The 18,110-nt window shown below is 39.4% G+C and overlaps 1 protein-coding gene across 1 annotated transcript in view; it reads right to left on the bottom strand.

Annotated features, from left to right (window-relative positions):
• Nucleotides 1–333: 333 nt before the first annotated feature.
• The window catches only part of pdgfrb (platelet-derived growth factor receptor, beta polypeptide), a 33,976-nt gene continuing 16,199 nt past the window's right edge, over nucleotides 334–18,110 (bottom strand). Inside the window, exons 3-23 of the mRNA XM_008420170.3 lie at nucleotides 17,070–17,387; nucleotides 16,729–16,986; nucleotides 16,101–16,231; nucleotides 15,280–15,439; nucleotides 13,463–13,643; nucleotides 12,566–12,681; nucleotides 12,316–12,439; nucleotides 11,964–12,175; nucleotides 11,649–11,743; nucleotides 11,391–11,523; nucleotides 9,678–9,782; nucleotides 9,224–9,334; nucleotides 7,868–8,024; nucleotides 7,486–7,652; nucleotides 6,991–7,103; nucleotides 6,760–6,882; nucleotides 5,860–5,971; nucleotides 5,275–5,374; nucleotides 5,088–5,193; nucleotides 3,411–3,700; nucleotides 334–2,611 (exon numbers count right to left, since the gene is read on the bottom strand). Of these exons, the coding sequence (XP_008418392.1) occupies nucleotides 2,464–2,611; nucleotides 3,411–3,700; nucleotides 5,088–5,193; nucleotides 5,275–5,374; nucleotides 5,860–5,971; nucleotides 6,760–6,882; nucleotides 6,991–7,103; nucleotides 7,486–7,652; nucleotides 7,868–8,024; nucleotides 9,224–9,334; nucleotides 9,678–9,782; nucleotides 11,391–11,523; nucleotides 11,649–11,743; nucleotides 11,964–12,175; nucleotides 12,316–12,439; nucleotides 12,566–12,681; nucleotides 13,463–13,643; nucleotides 15,280–15,439; nucleotides 16,101–16,231; nucleotides 16,729–16,986; nucleotides 17,070–17,387 (3,260 nt within the window). The 3' untranslated portion in view covers nucleotides 334–2,463. The remainder of the gene's footprint in view (nucleotides 2,612–3,410; nucleotides 3,701–5,087; nucleotides 5,194–5,274; nucleotides 5,375–5,859; nucleotides 5,972–6,759; nucleotides 6,883–6,990; nucleotides 7,104–7,485; nucleotides 7,653–7,867; nucleotides 8,025–9,223; nucleotides 9,335–9,677; nucleotides 9,783–11,390; nucleotides 11,524–11,648; nucleotides 11,744–11,963; nucleotides 12,176–12,315; nucleotides 12,440–12,565; nucleotides 12,682–13,462; nucleotides 13,644–15,279; nucleotides 15,440–16,100; nucleotides 16,232–16,728; nucleotides 16,987–17,069; nucleotides 17,388–18,110) is intronic.

Raw genomic sequence — 18,110 nt, forward strand, 5'->3', positions numbered from 1 at the left:
CTGTCTGTCAATGACTCTATGAAAGAGTAGAGCCTAAGCACAGAAACAGAGCTAGGGGTACTTTCAATGCAAAATAAAGTGATATATTACATGAAATCCATAGTTTCGACAGTGGCTTCATTCCTGAGGGGACGCAGCTCCATGTAACTAAAGGTCAATTAGAAAGACAGCAAAGCCTCATTCTTCTGTGAAAATACATTTGTTCTGTTGAGTATTTTTTTTACATAAAATACTCAATTTTATGAGGCTAGTATACCACTAGCATACTAGATACACTAGTAGTATCTAGATATACTACTAAATAAGTAAAAGAAGATTCCAAAAATGTTTAAATATTGTGATATCATTGATTTATTGACACATTTACAGCATACAAAAAAAACATATAAAAATACATTTGTAAAAGTTAACAAGAGCTTTGGTACCATAGCTTGTGACATAGTGATTGTGTGCCTTTAAACTGTCAAGAAATAAAGATGTGTTCTTTAAATTGATATGCTAAGTACTGAGATAAAATACACTATGTAGCAAAAGTCACCCAAAGCAACAGAAAGTATTATGTTTATGTGTGCACATTAGGCTTTCATGGTACGGTGGATAAAAAAAAAAAAAAAAAGTCTACCCACCCCTGTTGAAATGTGATGCTTTTACAACACAAAAAAAGTAATCATGATGAATACATTTTTTTCCACCTTTAATGTGACAAGTTCTCCTTAATTTCACCAAAATATCCCAACAAAATAAAATTAAAGGAAAAATATATTTAAAAAATAAAGAGCAGTGATAACCTGGTTGCATAGTTGTACACACTATTAATCATCAACTTGGTCAAGCATCTTTTAATTTAATTCCGACACAGTCTTTTGTTCCAACTGTTACACACTGGGAATTTAATATTTCAACTCTTTCAGATTAAAATCTCTTAAATTTAGCTCTGAACTCTTGATAGACTAGTTCAGATATTTAATTCCTTCTGACACATGCTAAAAAAAAGTTCAATTCCATTTTATCTTGAATTATTGGTGCGTAGTACTGTTCAATATTTTTTACTCAAATAAGTTAGTTAAGCACATAATGCTGCCACCGCCATGTTTCACAATAAGCATGGTGCTCTTATGGTGATCCTCAATTTGTTGCTTCTGTGACACTGAAAGTGGCTAAAAGCTTTAATAAATCTATGGAGACTGAGTGCTGAAGTTTATTTTCCAGATGTGCACAAATGTGCGCAACCAGGTTATTGCAACTTTTTAAAAATCTTTTTTTCTGTTTCAATTGATGGATTTGTTTGTTTTTTGGTTAAATAATCCATCCAGAGTATTTCTCACATTTAAAGGTGGAAAATGTTCTGAAATGATTTATCAATTTGACATTTTAACAAGAATTTATGCACTCTACATTTAAAGCAACCCTTATGTAACAGCTGTGGAAAAAACAGTCTGTCAATAAAAAGGCACTCATGTGTGCCATCTTGTGCTAAGGCAGTGATATGCTGTTTGAGAGTTTCCCCTACTTTCACAGATATTAGATTTGATTCGAATCAATCTAACAGTCCCAGATTTATGCTGTAGTGGCTCTATGTTGTAGCTTTCTAACATTCACTCAGTAACATAACTTTAACGCAAATATCCTCATTTTCTCCAAGTAAAGTGCAACCTGATACAAAACTATGACATAAGCCTACAACAATGAAAAACAAAACATCGGATGTTAATAAAAACTCAGGCACAAAAATACATTGAATACCACTAAAAGGAAAAAAAAACAAACATATCATTTTCAAACAGTGCACCGTTTCTGCATTTCTGACTCTTGAAATGAAACTTTACAAACATACTACCATGAATAAGGTTTGCTTAATAGTACCCAATGCAAGAAAAAGTTAAAAATAAAAGTGAAAATTAATAATTAAGTGTCTATATCATGTTTTCAAATTAGTGTTAATCACTGTTGTGAGGCAATGTTCTGTTTTAGGTTGGTCCTCATTACTTTTCTCTGTGAAAGCTAAAAAAAACATATATATATATATATATAACCCGCTTCTCAAAAAAAAAAAAAAAAAAAAAGAAATCACATATGCTCAGATAAGAGAGTCAAAAAGACAAACAGTTAGTGTTACCACAATAATAAAGCACAATCTGAGTCGCCTAAGGCTTTATAAGTGTCTGACAGAACTGGCAACTACAGTAACACCAACACTACTTTGGTTAAACTGATTTGTGTAGGAATGTGACCTTATTCTTCTCCTGGCAAGCTCCCAGAAGAGCGAGAAACTTTGTACCATTTTCATTATTTGTAACTTTAGACAGAAAACGAAAACTCTCAAAGGAGGAAGCAGTTTTCGAGAGCTCAGTAAAACTACAGAGGTTGTTTCTCAGTCTCAGTTTTTGCTACATTTCAGTTTTAGTCGGGTTTCTTCTCAGTCTACAGAAAGGGGCTCTGTTTCCTCCACCTTCCCACCCAGCGCTACAGGAAACTGTCTTCTACCTCAGGCGTCCCCATGGAGCCCAGCAGTGCGTCCCTCTCGCTCGTGTTCTCCACCTGGTCTTCCTCTGGAAGAGTTTCAGCCGTGTCCTGAGATGTGGAGTCAGCCTCCTCCTCCACAGCCAGAGAGCTGGGAGCGGGAAAAAAAAACTCATTTAAATTTTACAGAAATATACAGTTTTGTACTGCAATAATTATTTTAGCTTAGCTCAAAATGAACAGGAACTTGTCTTTGGTCGATCTTTTTACTTCTTCTTTTAAACAGTAAGCTTTATGTATATTATATGCTGTAAACACAAATTCTAGTTACAAATATTAGTCGTGTTTGCACATTTTCACTTATGGAGCATGTACAAATATTTGTTAATTTTAATAATAATAATGACATGCTGAGCCTTTTAGATAATATGTGGATGCTTTATGTCTAAACTTTGACGTTATTCTGCCGGATCAAAGTGATTCGGGATATATTCAAACAAATGGGACTCTTGACCAAACATTTTTCTGGTTTATTTTCGTGAGTTGGTCCAACAACCTGAAACCAAAGCCAGACCTCAAGAGCTTTTTCATAAGCAAAAAGACATTTCAAATAATCAAAAAATGAAAAGACATTCAGACCTACATCTTTGTTTGAATATCTCTGTTTAAGTTCGCCTGTTCAAATTCATAATGAAACATGACAAACAGCTATTTAAAAGGGGAAATTACAAACTACTGTAAATTCATGTGGCTAAAAATTTGTCATACAAAGCCGTTGCTTGGCTCCATGTTTGTATAAGCTATAAAAGCACATCTCTGAATCCACCTACATAATATGACGACTGTCTGAGCTCAACATCTGGATGAGTGGGTGTGTGGTGGAAAAAAAAACATAACACACAAGTCATTTCTCTTTGCGTCTGCTCGATTCCTGCAGGAGGGGTCCGTACCTTGCAGGGCTTTCCGACGGCACTTCGGTGAAAACTTCGTCAGGCTTTAGGTCCGGGAGAGGAATGATGTACTCGTTGTATGAAGAGATGACTTCCTGTGCGTCTGCCTCTCGCCCGCCGTCTCCAGGCCTCGGGCTCTGGCTGCGGCGGCCCGGGAAGGACTGAGGGACTGGAGAGGGAGAGCCGAAGGCTGGGTTGGCAATTGGAAATAGAGAGGAGAGCCGAGGCTTGGTGCGAGCCACGGCAGGGTGGTCGCTCTTGAGGAAGTTTTCATTCACTTGGTTGTATCTCTGTTTGAAAATGGGGGGAGGAAGACTGTTAGTCAGGGGAGAGTAGCATGAATAGGAGGTTGGTGCAGTGTGTTTACGCACATAAACAAAAGATGTACAACATGAAGTCGATACTTGACTCTTTTGGAAACCAATCTGATGTAAAGGGCCTTTTTGAAATGGCATAATTCTTCCAGTGTTACCAATTTGTCACAAGTTACATTTGTTACGGACTCCTAAATATTTTTCTTGTCAAAAACTGTGTTTCATTTAACATTTGAGTACTTTGGGTTATTTTGCGTCCAGAAAAACACTCCTCAGATTTTTCATGTATTTATCTTATGAATATAGAAGCAAACCTGGAGCTTCAACATTCGACCAACACTGAGATTTTTAATAACACTAAAGCTTTCCAGCCATCCAGTTTTATTTTATGAATTTCCTTCACATTTCCTGCTTTACGGTCTGGAGGTACTAGTGAAAAAATATACATTAGCACACTAAGAGTTAACAGAACAGCTTCACAGGACAAGGTCTCATTATGGATATGTATTTTTTTTATTTCTATAAATTAAATGCAGACATCCTAGCAGTTTTCTAGCTGTCACTTAAAGTCCATCTTTTCCTTGAAACAATCTGTTGACAAGATAGGAAGTTAAAAAGAAATGACTTAAACGTTGGAAAGAGGCTCATGTTCTTCATGCAATCTCCGTTATAAGATCCATTTGATTCCATCACTCAAAATGACTCCACAGTCCATGAGGGTTTCTCTTTAGTTAACCTTGTTTTCTTCCTATTAGGTGTTAATCATGGTTTAATTCTCTGGTATGTAAAGTTAATTCCTTTCGTAGGATTTATTAGTTTGCAGGTAAACACCAACTTCCTTTACAGAAAAATGGATTTTCATTTTCCTACACATGCATCTTATGTATTGCACAGGTTTTAGTTTTCTGCCTGGCAGTGCGTTGTGGTTCCTCGTCTACCTGCTTCTTTGGCAATTTATAAAAAAAACAACTGACTAAGAAAATAAACCAGCAGGTTCTATTTGCACTCCGTGTCACGTCTCATGGCCAGTTGTAAAATCCTGTTAAGGCCTGCAATAGCAAAATATATCGAATCGTAATCATCATCATGTGAAAGGGACTGTTTGAAAGCTGTATTTGGCAGGAGATTATATTTCAAGTGCCACACTTGTAAGCTATGCATGCCAGTTAATGGCATGCATAGCTATGCCATTGACTGGCATAGCTATGCAAATGTTTAATGGCAAATGGCAAGCCACTTGTTTAATGCAGATGTGCAGCAGCAGGGATCCATCTAAAAGTTGGAGGATAGTAGACCTCCAGGGTTGGACTTGACCACCCCTGCTCTACTGTTTAAGAAGTAAAATCCAGTACAAGTTGTGTACCTTTTTGTAGCTGTCCGTCAGCATGTTCCCCACGTTGTGCACCAGGAGGGAGAACTCGGGCCTCTTCTCAAATTTCTCATCCCAGCACTTCTTCATGATCTCATACCTGCAACATAATCCACACGAAAAAAGGTTTAAGTGGGGAAGAAGAGGAATTTTTGGGAGGAACAGCGTTAATGCAACTCACACTTCGTCAGAGGCGTGAGCAGGCTTGGCCATCCTGTAGCCTCTCTTCAAAGCACTGTAGAAGATTTCATTCATGGGCAAGTCAGGGTAAGGAGTTCCTCCTGCAGGGACAGTTTAAGATAACCCCCCAAAAGGGACAGATTTAGATAGATTTAAAGAGTTAAAATGCGAGTCATATTTTTATAAAACAAAATTTAATTTCTGGAACAGATGTCTGGCAAAAACAGATCACAACAGTGCAGCCATATTGAGACATGAAAGCACAGAGGATCTTTCTTTTGCACTTACAGAAGCCGGATTGTGAGCATGTTTTTACCAAGCAAACTGTCTCCTTTGTATTCACGGTGGCCTAAAAACTTCATGGGAAGTTTGTTTTTAAAAAAAAAAAGAAGAAAAACTAAACAAAACCGACAATACCCTGAGCAAGGAAATGCTGATTTCAACACTTGACTGTGACTAATAAGATTTTGACCCAATATGAGTTTTCAAACAGATAGTTGTATACATACAGCCGGACGCTGGTTACAGATATTTTTTCGCTTTTGCACATTCTGTGTGTGCAGAGTTATGAAAAAGTCATACTGACCCAGAGTGAAAATTTCCCAAAGAAGAATGCCATATGACCAAACGTCGCTTAGGGTGGTGTACAAATTGTGGAAAATGCTTTCCGGTGCCATCCACTTCAGAGGCAGGAATGTCTAAATGAGAAGGGAAAAAAAAAAAAAAAAGCACACAAACACGCTTTCAGAAATGAAAGAACATTTTAAAACATGATGGGTAGAAAGATTTTGCTTGTCGTTTTACATTTTTCTCAGTATAATACAGTCCTCCTGCTTAATGTATCACATTGCAGTACAGAGAAGTTTTATTTTGGTTTGCGGTGGAAAACACAATAGGCAAAAATGTCTTGTTAGTTAAGAAATGTTATTTTACAGACATTATGAATGAATAGAAATAAACGGCAACACTTTATTTGAAGGGTTGTGCATAAGACTGACATGACACTATCATAAACATGCTTTGCATGTTTATTTACAAAATCATGCAAAGTTGGCACTTTTAATGGACTTTCAATGCAACTTTTAGAGCAACTTTGCATTAAAAGTGTCATCATTTACCGAATGACACTTCATGACAACTGTCATAAACATTCATAAAGACTTTTTAATGTTCATGACAGGTGTTATGTCATGTTTATGACAGTGTCATGTCAGTCTTATGCACACCCCTTCAAATAAAGTGTTACCAAATAAACTTCTGTATGTTTTTAGAGCATAAATCAGCATAATCTGTTGGATGTTTTGTGTCAGTGTTTGCTATATTAAACTGAAGCACAAAATGTTTCAACAAATGAGTCTCCATATATCCTTAGTGAGAAAATGGGACTCAGCAGATTAGGTGCTAAATAAAAAAATAAATACATTGGCCAGTAAAAAACTGATCTCTAATAATAACATTTACTTTAACTGATTAATTTGCTTCTTACGCTGCCTTTGGAGATGTAGTTGGAATCATGCATGATGTCCCTGGCCAGGCCAAAGTCGCAGATCTTCACCAGCTTGCCTTCACAGATCAATACGTTCCTGGCCGCCAGGTCACGATGGACACACTGTGGTGGAAGCATCAAAGTGTTTCAATCAAACCTTACCTGTCAGTACATCGAGTTTCAGGCCTTATTTGTATTATTTAATTTGAAACATTATGTTTAACACTCTACATTCTTTGAGGCCAGGAAGTCCATTCCCTTTGCGACCTGGTAACTGAAGCCCAGGAGATCGTCGTAGGTGAGGGTGGGAGAGTCGCCGATCACCAGATCCGTTCTGCCCCCACCTTAAGGAGGAAACGGGGAGAAACAATCAATGGGAGACCAAAGGAGACGATTCGTTTTAGGCTTTGTAACGGCTGACCTCCAGTGAGATTGTACGATGTGACACTCATGTGCTTCATATATTGTTTAAATCTTTATACGCTTGGTCCAAAATAAACCGCATTGTCTGACGTATAAAGAAATTTCTCGACTATGACCAGCGACCGGAAGTCACTGGATAACTCCACTTTATGTCCGTCATGGTCGTTTGTCAAATTTTTCTTTTTGCTTTGTGCTCATGATCCAGAATTCATCATGCTTTTGTGTAACTGGAAAACAGATTCTCCCCACTACTCTCCAGAGTTGCTTTAATGAAATCATTTACAGGACAGGCCGCAGTCACACCTTGTTCCTGGTAGAGGTCCTGCTGGTAGGGGGATTCATACGGGGACGGCTGGATGTCTGCGTATTTAATTGTGTCCAGCTGCTCCTGCATGGGCACGTAGAAGGAGGGCTCGTCTTTGCTCATGTCCATGTATCCTCCGTCATTCTCACTTCCGAAGGACACATAACTGGAAGGAAAAAAAAAAAAAAAGAAAAAAGGCTAGTCAAGTGACACAATTAGCAGCCACCCTCATCACATGCAACATCTGTAACAATCGCAGTCACGAGATGAGTGGGGGTGTCCCCGATCTATCTGGAGCTACATCACTTGCAACGGCAGAATTTTATGGATAATAAGGTGGAGACAGTGCAGCTCTGAATGCATTTTCTCTGCTCCTCTCACCCTTTTCTCTGGCTGACAGGGGTACTTCCTCTGGAGATGATGCAGCCGCTGTCCTGGTTCTTCTCAGCATAGTACTGCAGGAAGGTGTGCTTGTTCCTGTGCAGGTAGTCCACTAGGTCACCGTAGCGACAGTACTCAGTAACCAGGTAGAGAGGGCCTGGGAGGCAGAAGCAGAAAGAAAGAGGTGTTGACATAATACACAAAAGAAGGCTCTTGCAATGCAGTGTCTAGTAAAAAAAATACATCTTAAATCTTTTGAACCAACACAAAGTAGAGCATAACTCTGAAGCAGAAGCAAAATGATGATCGTTTTCACATTTTTTTACAAATAAGAATCTGAAAAACAATGTGACACCCAATGGCATTCTGTACAATCCAGCTGTTCTACAAAGGCTTTATAGTTGTCTTGTGGTCTCATTAGATTCAATAGCAAACCTCTGATCTGCACCAAGTGTATAAAAGAAAATCATGACTTCTTGCAAAGGGTAAATTTAATGGCACTGCCTCAGAGATCGTTTAGGGAGTTACAGTGAACAGAAACAAAACTAGACAATTTGTCATTTTTGGGCCACAATTTTCCGCTCAATAAATTTCAAAATTGCTTCCCCCCCTCACATTTACTTTATTGTTGCATAAATATATTCTGCATTATTCTGTCTCAAGTATTTCTTATGTTCTATGGAAAAAAGCTTTCATTAAAGCATCGACTTTGCAACCACAAATTTAAATTTGTGATTTTATTTGACAGATAAAGTTTTTATGTGACTGTGAAGCGAAAGCGAAAAGAAAAACACTGGGCATTTAAAAAAAAAAAAAATTAAAATCTAAAAAGCGTGGCGTAGATTTACATTAAGAACCTCAGAGCCAGAAACCAGTGGTAAGATTTGTGGGCTCTGTCTCTACCAGCTTAAAGCCTCTACAGGCTTTACTTGTTTCCTGTTCTTAGCAAAATAGCTCAAGCATAATCCTGACTGTATGCAGAGTGGCAGTGAGCATCAGCTTTCAAGTCAATTGAAAATTGCAGAGCTCTGCTCATTCATGGGTTATTGTTTTGCATTTAAATCAAACAGTCCAATTTTATTTGTGAGAGAAGGATGTTTGAAAAATCCTTGAAAGCAGTGTATTATTACCAATCAATCATTTCTCTTGGTTGGGTACATAAAAAAATATGCACATTGAGTTTTCTGAAAGAGTATATAAAAAAATATCTACTTTGGCAAAAGCAGCGATAAAAGCTATAGGTACTACTTTCTCTTAAAAAGAGAGCTTATTATACTCATCAAACACCTTCATAGACTTTACAAAACAGCCAGTGTAATATAATTTTATTTGACCAGTTGTCATAGTAAAGGTCACCATGTTTGGTGCAGGCTCCGAGCAGGTTAACAATGTTGAGGTGAGGTCCCAGGTGACTCATGATCTTCAGCTCGGACATCAGGGCCTGAGTCTCACTCCTCCTGGCTGTGGCTGGATGAGAGCAGACAGGAAACAGGAGCGAAAATATGTTTAAAAGTACAGCAGTGTGCGATATGAGAACCTAGCATAGAGAGAGCAAGGGGACGCTGTGTTTCTGCCAAACGGCCTCAAAAACCTGTGAGCTAAAACCTAAATGAGGCTGGCAGCAAAACTAAAGCTCAGCGGGCCCGCGGATCTCTCCGAGCTCACAGGAACACGGAGCTGGTGTCACATTATCTGACAGCCACACAGGGGCCTCCTGTTGTAGCTCCCACAAACTACGCACATGGTTCTGCACTGTTTTTTTTTTTCTTTTCTTTTCTCTCTTTTTTTTTTTTAACTTTGTGTTTCTTACATTTCAACATTTTCACTGCCACCTTTGTGCTGGAGTGGGAATGCGTGAGACCGTACGCAGTTGCCTCGACCACCCTGCCAAACGCTCCTGATCCAAGCGTGCGACCTGAAACACAAAGAAGGACTCAGTGGGACGCAGAGTGAATGGAGCACACATCAGACCAAAGGGGAAAGCAAAAAAGAAACACTTCATTATAATTTCAGCATAAGTAACTCTCTTTTAATTTTTAAAGGAAATTTAATTTTAAAGTGTTTATGGTGGATCAAAGAGGTCTTTTCATCGTAAGTGGGTGTCTGAGTGAGAAGGCATCAGATGTTTTCGGCTAAGCAGCGCGGTTTCTAACTTTTAGAGAAAACATTCGACAAGAAAACTATAAAAAAAAAAAAAAAGCAGCTTAGGAGCAAAGATGGACCGACGCCAGTGAGACAGGTTTCAAAAGCTTCATTATGTATGCTGTAGCTGACTGCGTGGAGACAACCCAAACCACCAACATAACTAAAGCCTTGGAGGGACACCTCCAGTTTAAGCTGTCTGTTTTCCTTTGAGCTGCAGGGAGAATAAGAGCAGTCTGTTTAGAGCAAGAAAAGGGGATGGAAATATTTTATTTTTTGCAACCACAGAAGACGGAAGCATAAGTACAACAGATTTTTCAAACAAAAAAAATCAGTTTATAACCTTTTTAGTAAAGCTGTCAACAATAAAATTGGGACGGAATATTACACTTTCATTGGATTATGTTGCTGTTTCTAATAAAATAGTTCAATTATAAAATAAATGATCTATGACTGTAGGTGTTCATAGCTTTTGTTTCAAAAAGGCGTTTTTACATTTTTGCTGTCTTCACTTGGATCTTATCTAATCTTACATAATAAGTTTGATTATTTTTTTTACATTTGAAATGGAGAAATGGGTCTGAAATGCGCAAAAGAATACATAACATTTTAACAAAGCAATCAGTCTTTTGTTTTTGTTTTTTTATACATAGAAAAAAATCGATTTTAGAAAATCCCTCCACTGTTTTCTGAAGACCTACTCATTTTATTTTTTATTTATATTTTCAGAAAAGCTGAAAAAAATGGCTGATAATTGCTGCCTAAAAAAGGTTTGGAGAATCCAGTTACTAACATAGTTTTTATATCAGAAGCCTTTTTCTGGCTAGGATAATGAATAGAGAAAGCTACTAAGACCCAAAACCTTAAAATAAACAAACATGTTTCCTTTATGAAGACGTTTAATAGATCATTTACCTCTCAAAAGGCACCAAGTGTAAATGACACCTGCATCAAGTCTGAACATCTTTAAAAACAAAGCTTAGCTTAACTTTCATGTTGTGGCACGTGCAGTTATAATGGCTTGCATAAATGAGTGAAATTCCACCAGTTTGGGCTTTTAAGTGAAGTGTACCGTCATGTCTGATGAATATTAAAATTCATTCATCGTCAGCGTTTAAGCCAGGGGTGTCAAACTCCAGTCCTCAATGGCCGCTGTCCTGCAGTTTTTAGATGTGCCACAGGTACAAAACACTGGAATGAAATGGCTTAATTACCTCCTTCTTGTGTAGACAAGTTCTCCAGAGCCTTGCTAATGACCTAATTATTCTATTCAGGTGTGGTGCAGCAGAGGCAGATCTAAAAGTTGCAGGGCAGCGGCCCTCCAGGACTGGAGTTTGACACCTGTGGTTTAAGCAGATGTAGAGCTGCAGGCAAGACTCACCCAGCACCAGGTTCTCTCTGGGCATCTCCCAGGCCAGGTCATAGGGCAGATGGATGGGGTCCACATAAATGTACTCATGTCCATCCTGGCTCACAGACTCTATCACCTTCCATCTGATTTCATAGCGAGGTTTCTGAGAGGAAGGTCAAAGACGGAGGAAAAATTCACATATCTTTTTATAATTTCTACTACGTTCTCTTTGAAAAATGTGTACTCGGAATAACTGGACTGGCATAATTGGATTCGTGCATGTCGTACCTTCCTCCATACAGCGATGAGGATGATTATCGACAAAATAACAATGACCACTAAGGCCAGAACAGCAGCCAGCACTGCCACCTGGGAGAACCACGCTGCAAGAGAAAAGAAGCACCAGAAACATTTGAGGCGGCGCAGAAAATACTGCGATTCAAAAGTGGCAACTTTTGACAAACGTTGGTACCAAAGGTGCCATTTCGGTGATTAACTATTGTCTTGTGTTTTATTTCAGATTTTGTTTTAAACAATGTATGTAGTTAGTTTAATTAAAATGAATGAATAAATGAGCAAATAGCATTTCCCATGGACACCTACTGCTGGACACCAGCTTGACCTCCCTCGTGCTGACGTGCTCGGCCTGGTTGGCGGCCGCGCAGCGAACTGTGACCTGCTGAGGCTTGTGGAAGACCACCTGGCTCTTCACCACGCTGACTTTACGCGCCTGGTTGTAGCTGACATTGGTTTGGATGCTCACCACCTCCGGCTGCGGCTGCAGCGGCTGCCACGCTGCTGTGCGGTTGCTACACCTAAAGCAGGACAGCACGGAAATCACGCCAGCTGCGTCAACAAAGAGCTGAAATCACAACAGATGCTCTGAAGTGAGCCGCGTAAGGTCAGCCCTCTAGTGTTTGTTCCACGACATTACAGGTGTGGTGCAGCGACTTACTTGAGCATGCTGTTACAGCTGTACCACTGTATGATGGGAGCTGGAAACCCTTCAGCGACGCAGGTCACCTCGTCTCTCATTCCCGGGTGATGGTGGTCGGTCAGGTCTTTAATCTGAGCAGGAACTACACGTAAAAGATTGAAGCGGACATTATGAAATCAGCTAAACTTATTTTAAAAACACTTTTTTAAAATAGTTGGATTCGTTCATGAGAAAATTAACAAAAGACGCATCAAATGCATCTTCACACCTTGGACTTCCAAGTCAAAGAGAACTTCCTTTTGGTCGTCTCCATTGGAAATGATGACCGTGTAGAGGCCATTCTGCTCCGTCCTCACCCTCACCAGGCTGAGAATGGTCACATACCTGAAGCAAAAACAAGCATGAAAAGAACATGGAGGATTTTAAAGCACATCATTGGTCTTGGCTGGTAAACGAATAGCACTGAAAGTGAACAGCAGGAGTGAGTGAATTTGTCCTGCATGACTTCATGTCAGCCTCCATGATGGCTTGCATTCCAGCTCCACTACTTTGACATTTAACAATTTAGGTTGAAACCAGTCTTATGTTTTAACAGCATATTTCTTCTGACTGAAAATAATGTTGATATTTTGGAGTAGTCAAGGAATCCTGACTTAAATCTGAAAGAAAATCCATGGAGGGAGCGAATGATGAGGATGATAGCAAGAAGTCCTTTTAACCTCAAAGACTCCCAACAACTGCAAAGGTTTGTTTATTGTGTTTCCAATAAAGATTTTTCCATTAACTATTGAGAGGAGAAAAATTATTGTTGTTTTGTATCCTTTAACGCAGTATATGATTTACACATTACTGAGATTACTTCTTCATTTAAGAGTGTGTAAAGTGGGAAAAGCACAGCTCCTTGTGGGCCATTTGTCTGAAAGGCATTAGGGAGTTGTGACAGGTATTTGGTGTTTATGGTTTCTGTGTGATGACAGATGAAGTTCCTCCCTCTGGAGAGTATTGTATTTCTCTCTGAGGAGGTCTCACCGTGTGCTGACTGACAGGAGCTAGATGTGTGGATTGCTTAAATCAAACAGGATATTGAACACCTCATATCGCAGCTTTGTTGCATTTGTGTTTCTAGGAACATGGCACAGCTGCAAGCTCGGGATGGATGTTCTACCTTATTTCATGATCCGGTCTGATGGTGATAGCTTTGTCTCCCCTGATGGTGGTCCCGTCTTTGGTCCAGCGAACCTGAGGGGGAGGGTAGGCCTCGATGTCCACTCTCAGCTCCACGTTCTCCTGAAGCTTGGCTGAAATGTTTTGCCGCTGAGCAGGTTTCACCTCCACAAAACCGTGTTCTGATGGAAAAACAGGTCAGCGGGTGAATGATCTACAGTATGAAAAATGTAAATAACAGAATTATTCTGCATAAATCAATTTAATCTATTAAAGCCATCAGACATTTTGCTTGTCAATTCATCCACTGATGGATAAATATTTGAGGAATAGTACCTCCATTGGTTGCAAGGCATACTCATGGCAGGTCACCAGTTCACTGGATCAATACAAGGCAAATAACTATGCATACAGATACTTAACACCTAAATGCAAATTTTATTTATACCTAAAATGACATGCAAATTGCACTCAAAAAAAGCCCTCACAGGGATTTGAACCAAGGTCCTACTTGGAGAAAGCTCACATTGCTGCCTTTTAGAAGAACTCATTTGCAAGTCTTTACTTTTGCAAAGTTCTGCTTGCTGATATTGGGCCTTTGTGTGTGTGTCAGTGGCTCTCAAAGTATAAAGAAATTGAAAACACTTTACAGGTATTACTGAAAAAAATATTTAAATAATAATAGTGCAAACCTTTCTGGTTAGCAGGACAAATGGAAAGAATAATTAGATTTTAAAGCCAGTCTGTCTATTAAATTATTCATAGTTGATACTATTCATACTATTTGGGCATATTTGTCATGTTCCAACTAGAAACGTCAATGTGTTTTATTAATATTACACATATTTGTGTCCCTATTGTTTTTTCTTGTGTGTGTGTAAAATTCAAAGGACATACATACTTTTCAAGAGCTAGTTTGAAAATATTCATTTGGAGTTCTAATGGACAACATTCACTCAAGTCTGTTTTTAGTATTCGTCAAATTCAAGGTGTACCAGCTGAATCCTTTGGCTCTGTTTGGATTTTTTTGTTTGGCTTAAAGTACTGCTAAAGTAAATGTGTTTCTGGCCAGAGACACCTCACTATAATGTATTTCATACCAGAAAAACTCTATGGAGACAGCAACAGACTTCCATATGAGGTGTCTTTCATCTCAACAGAGCAATAAAACCAATGGAAAAAATAACAGATCAGCTGTTTTAAGTTGGGTCTTTTTTCTATTTGGGTCTGTTTGTGTTTCCTTACTAAAAACAGTAGCTGGTAATATCTGTGTCCATTGCTAACTGCTGCTATCAGGACATGGTCTTCTTTTCCATTAATGTGTCCAGTTAAAACTAAAATATGTCCTGATCCTCTGTCTCCATCGAACCTGAAGGTTCAAGTTATTTAAAGCTTTTCTACACACCCCATGCCTCACTGCAGCTGGAGTAAGCATTCATAGACCCAAAGCATATGCAGTGACGGTCAAGAGACAGAGTCTACAAGAAACTGTGCAGCGTGAGAAACCTTGTTTTTACTGGCTTTCAACCTGCTGTTGTAAGTAGGTGACTTTATGTGCCTGGTTAAATACGTTTCCACCTACAGACTATATAAAGCTGGTGTGTGCTATGATTTGCAGGTGTGTTTCTTAGGATCTCCCACTTTGTCAAAGTTTATTTCAGGTCAAATCCATTAAAAATAAATAAAAGCGCTCTTTGCTTCTTTCAGACACAGGTCGTCTCTATTCTTTCCCTCCCAGTGTTGATAATAACTATTACTTTTGTGGTGAGTGAGGCACAATAATAATCCATTTGTTTGAATTTTGCGTGTGTTTCTAACCAAGCACGGTGATGTTGATGCTTGAAGAAGCTGTGACGCCCACGACCTCTTCTTGGACGTGGCACACGTAGTTTCCACTGTGCTCCACCGTAGTGCGAGGGAAGGTCAGGCAGGAGTGCATCTTCGGGAAGAAATGCGTTTCTGGTTTAACCTGAACAACCTTTAAAAAGGGAGGAACAAAACAAAATAAGACTGTCATTTCATTCTCATTTCATTCTCATCTAATGCCTTTTGAGCAATCATGCTCTCTACTGGAAACATAAACGCTAGTAAACAGTTTGTTGCTGCAACTTTCACTTTGTTTCGTATGCACAGCAGTCATTTTGGACCTTAAATCTGGGGCTCACTAAGCATCTTTGATTTTTTAAGCAAGGATAATTGTTATCATTCTGACTGGGAACTTGGAGAATCTAACTTTTAAGTACAAATGCAATCAGCAAAAGCATTTCCAAAAAGAAACACGATTGAAATGTGTGTGTTTTTTGTGGGCAATGACAGCAAAAAGGGAATCTGTCGGCGGTGACTTGTACAACGCACATCTGCATGAGACAATCACTTCAACCTTAATCACAATGGCCTGCTAGGTAAAGCTGAAACAAATACTGAAAACTCCGCTGAGCTTCCCAACATGCAACAAAATGTTGTGTGAAGAAATGATCACTTGGTCAACATTGAATGTTTTTAAACGTAATATTACCAGAGAATTCAAACTGAGGTGTGTCGCTACATCTTGTTTCCATCTGGGCTCGGTCATGAGGCCGGAGAGGAATCGCAAAGGGGGATTTGAACAAAAGCGCTTGTTCTGCTCCACTCCTACTCACCACGGTGTGTGGAATATTCCAAGAAAAATACACCAGCTCCACTCCGTGCACCGTGCAGTTTATAGTCAGCGGCTCGCCCTGCTTCAGGACCGTCTTTGAACTGTTGATGTAAGGGTTGATGTCCTCGGCCACTGGGATTGGAAAGAGAGGTTGCGGGGCAGAGTAGGCATGATGGCAAATTGGTTCAGTCACCAAATTATATGGTGAAGAAATTTTTAATAATTAGAAATTTAAAAACAGTTCAAATGAACATTTTAACACAATAGTATCATCTAATGATTTATGACAGTGTTTGATCTATGGCTGCTATTGTTTAGTTTCTTAAGATCTTAAAAAGAAAGTACACTATGACCTACAAGAGCTGATCTATACATCTGCATAATTAATGGCAACACTTTTTTTTTATTATTATTAAAACAGCTGTAATGTTGGTATGATCTTCAATCAATGATTTGTAAAACTGTCCATACAGAATTTTACCTAAAAAACCCCCCCATACCATAATGACCCAAAACGCATTGCTTCTGTGACTTTTAAGTTCAATAGTTTGGTTTTCCATTTGGACTGAATAAGATGCGAGTGTTAGTGGGCGTCTGGTAGTGGGTGGCGTTTTGAGCTGCACTCCAACCTGCAATGCTGATGACGTTAAACTCCTGAGACTCTTTGACCTCCCCGTTCAGCTCTCCACGGCACACATACGCTCTGTCCTCCAGCCGCGCCCTGTACCCCTCACTGGGTACGTAATGCCCTTTAATGGGCCTGTTGGTGTCCCCCTCATACAGGATGACAGTGATGTTTGGGTTGGTGGCCACACAGGGGACGACGCTTTCCTCACTGGTCTTCGTCACCATGCCGTGGATGCTCTTTACAAACCAAACTTCAGGATCTGAAGAAAGAGGGGACTTGTAAGTCGACAGTCGGAGTTAGTGCAAGAGGTCATACTAAAGAGGGAAATGAGGCGTACCCTACCTGGGACAAAAACTGCCACTTCCTTTATCTCGTCGGCATTATCATCAACGCACTGATACACGCCAGTATGCATCCAACTCACACTTGTTAGGTTCAGAGCAACCGACGTGGCATCAGGTTCAAACATCTTGTATCTCGAGTTCATACTCTCATCTAACTGATTCAGGTAGTACGTTGAATCGTCCCTCTTAAGCGCCCACTTTGCCTGGCTGGAGCCGGAGCATGTTAGGGTGAGAGACGAACCTTGAGCCAGGACAAACTCTTTGTCATCAGGGATGATCTCCAGGCTGTGCACTTCTGGGCAGAAACGCACCAAAGCTGCAGTTTGCGCAACAAAACATGGGGTCAGTATGTAAGAGGGGGGGTGTCAAAGAGATAGCAGAAGAAGTTCAGAGGTTAAATCAACAATGTAAGTCAGATCCTGTCCCATCTATGGCTGTTGAAGGATGTGAGTGGTCTGGAGCAGCTGAGAGGGAGGATGAAGACGACGTGTCAGAGACCGATGGGTACAAAGTGAAAGAAGCATCATTTATCTTTTGCTTGAAGAATTAAAGTGTTATCAGTTTTTTATTAATTGGGGGGAAAGGTTATAGGTTAATAAACAAATTTCACCCTACTTTTTGGCACATTGAATAATTTCCTTAAAGTAAGTGTAACTGACTAAATTTTATAAGTTAATGCTTTGCTTTGTAAACTGATCAGACTTTCTAGGATTTTTCTGTGATCCTGTCAGCCTGTTTCTCCTCTAGGACATCTGAGAGACGAGAGTACATGAACTAATTCAAGACTTTGGAGGATCTAGATAAGATGTGCAAAGATGAATGCACAGAGATTCCTCTTTATGCTCCAGTCTTGTGAAATTATATAAAAGACTTTTAAGATTGCAGGCATTAAATGGGGCACTTATGATGAGTTGGTAAAAAAAAAGACATTTATCTCTGAAAACAGGATGTTCTCTTTTTTCAAAATTTTAGTGAAAGATTATGTTGCTGGAATAAATAATGCATATTTGCACATTTTAAAAAAGATATCAATAAGTAT

This window comes from Poecilia reticulata, chromosome 10, assembly GCF_904066995.2.
Source record: "Poecilia reticulata chromosome 10, P_reticulata-male-v2, whole genome shotgun sequence".
NCBI classification, from domain to species: Eukaryota; Metazoa; Chordata; class Actinopteri; order Cyprinodontiformes; family Poeciliidae; genus Poecilia; species Poecilia reticulata.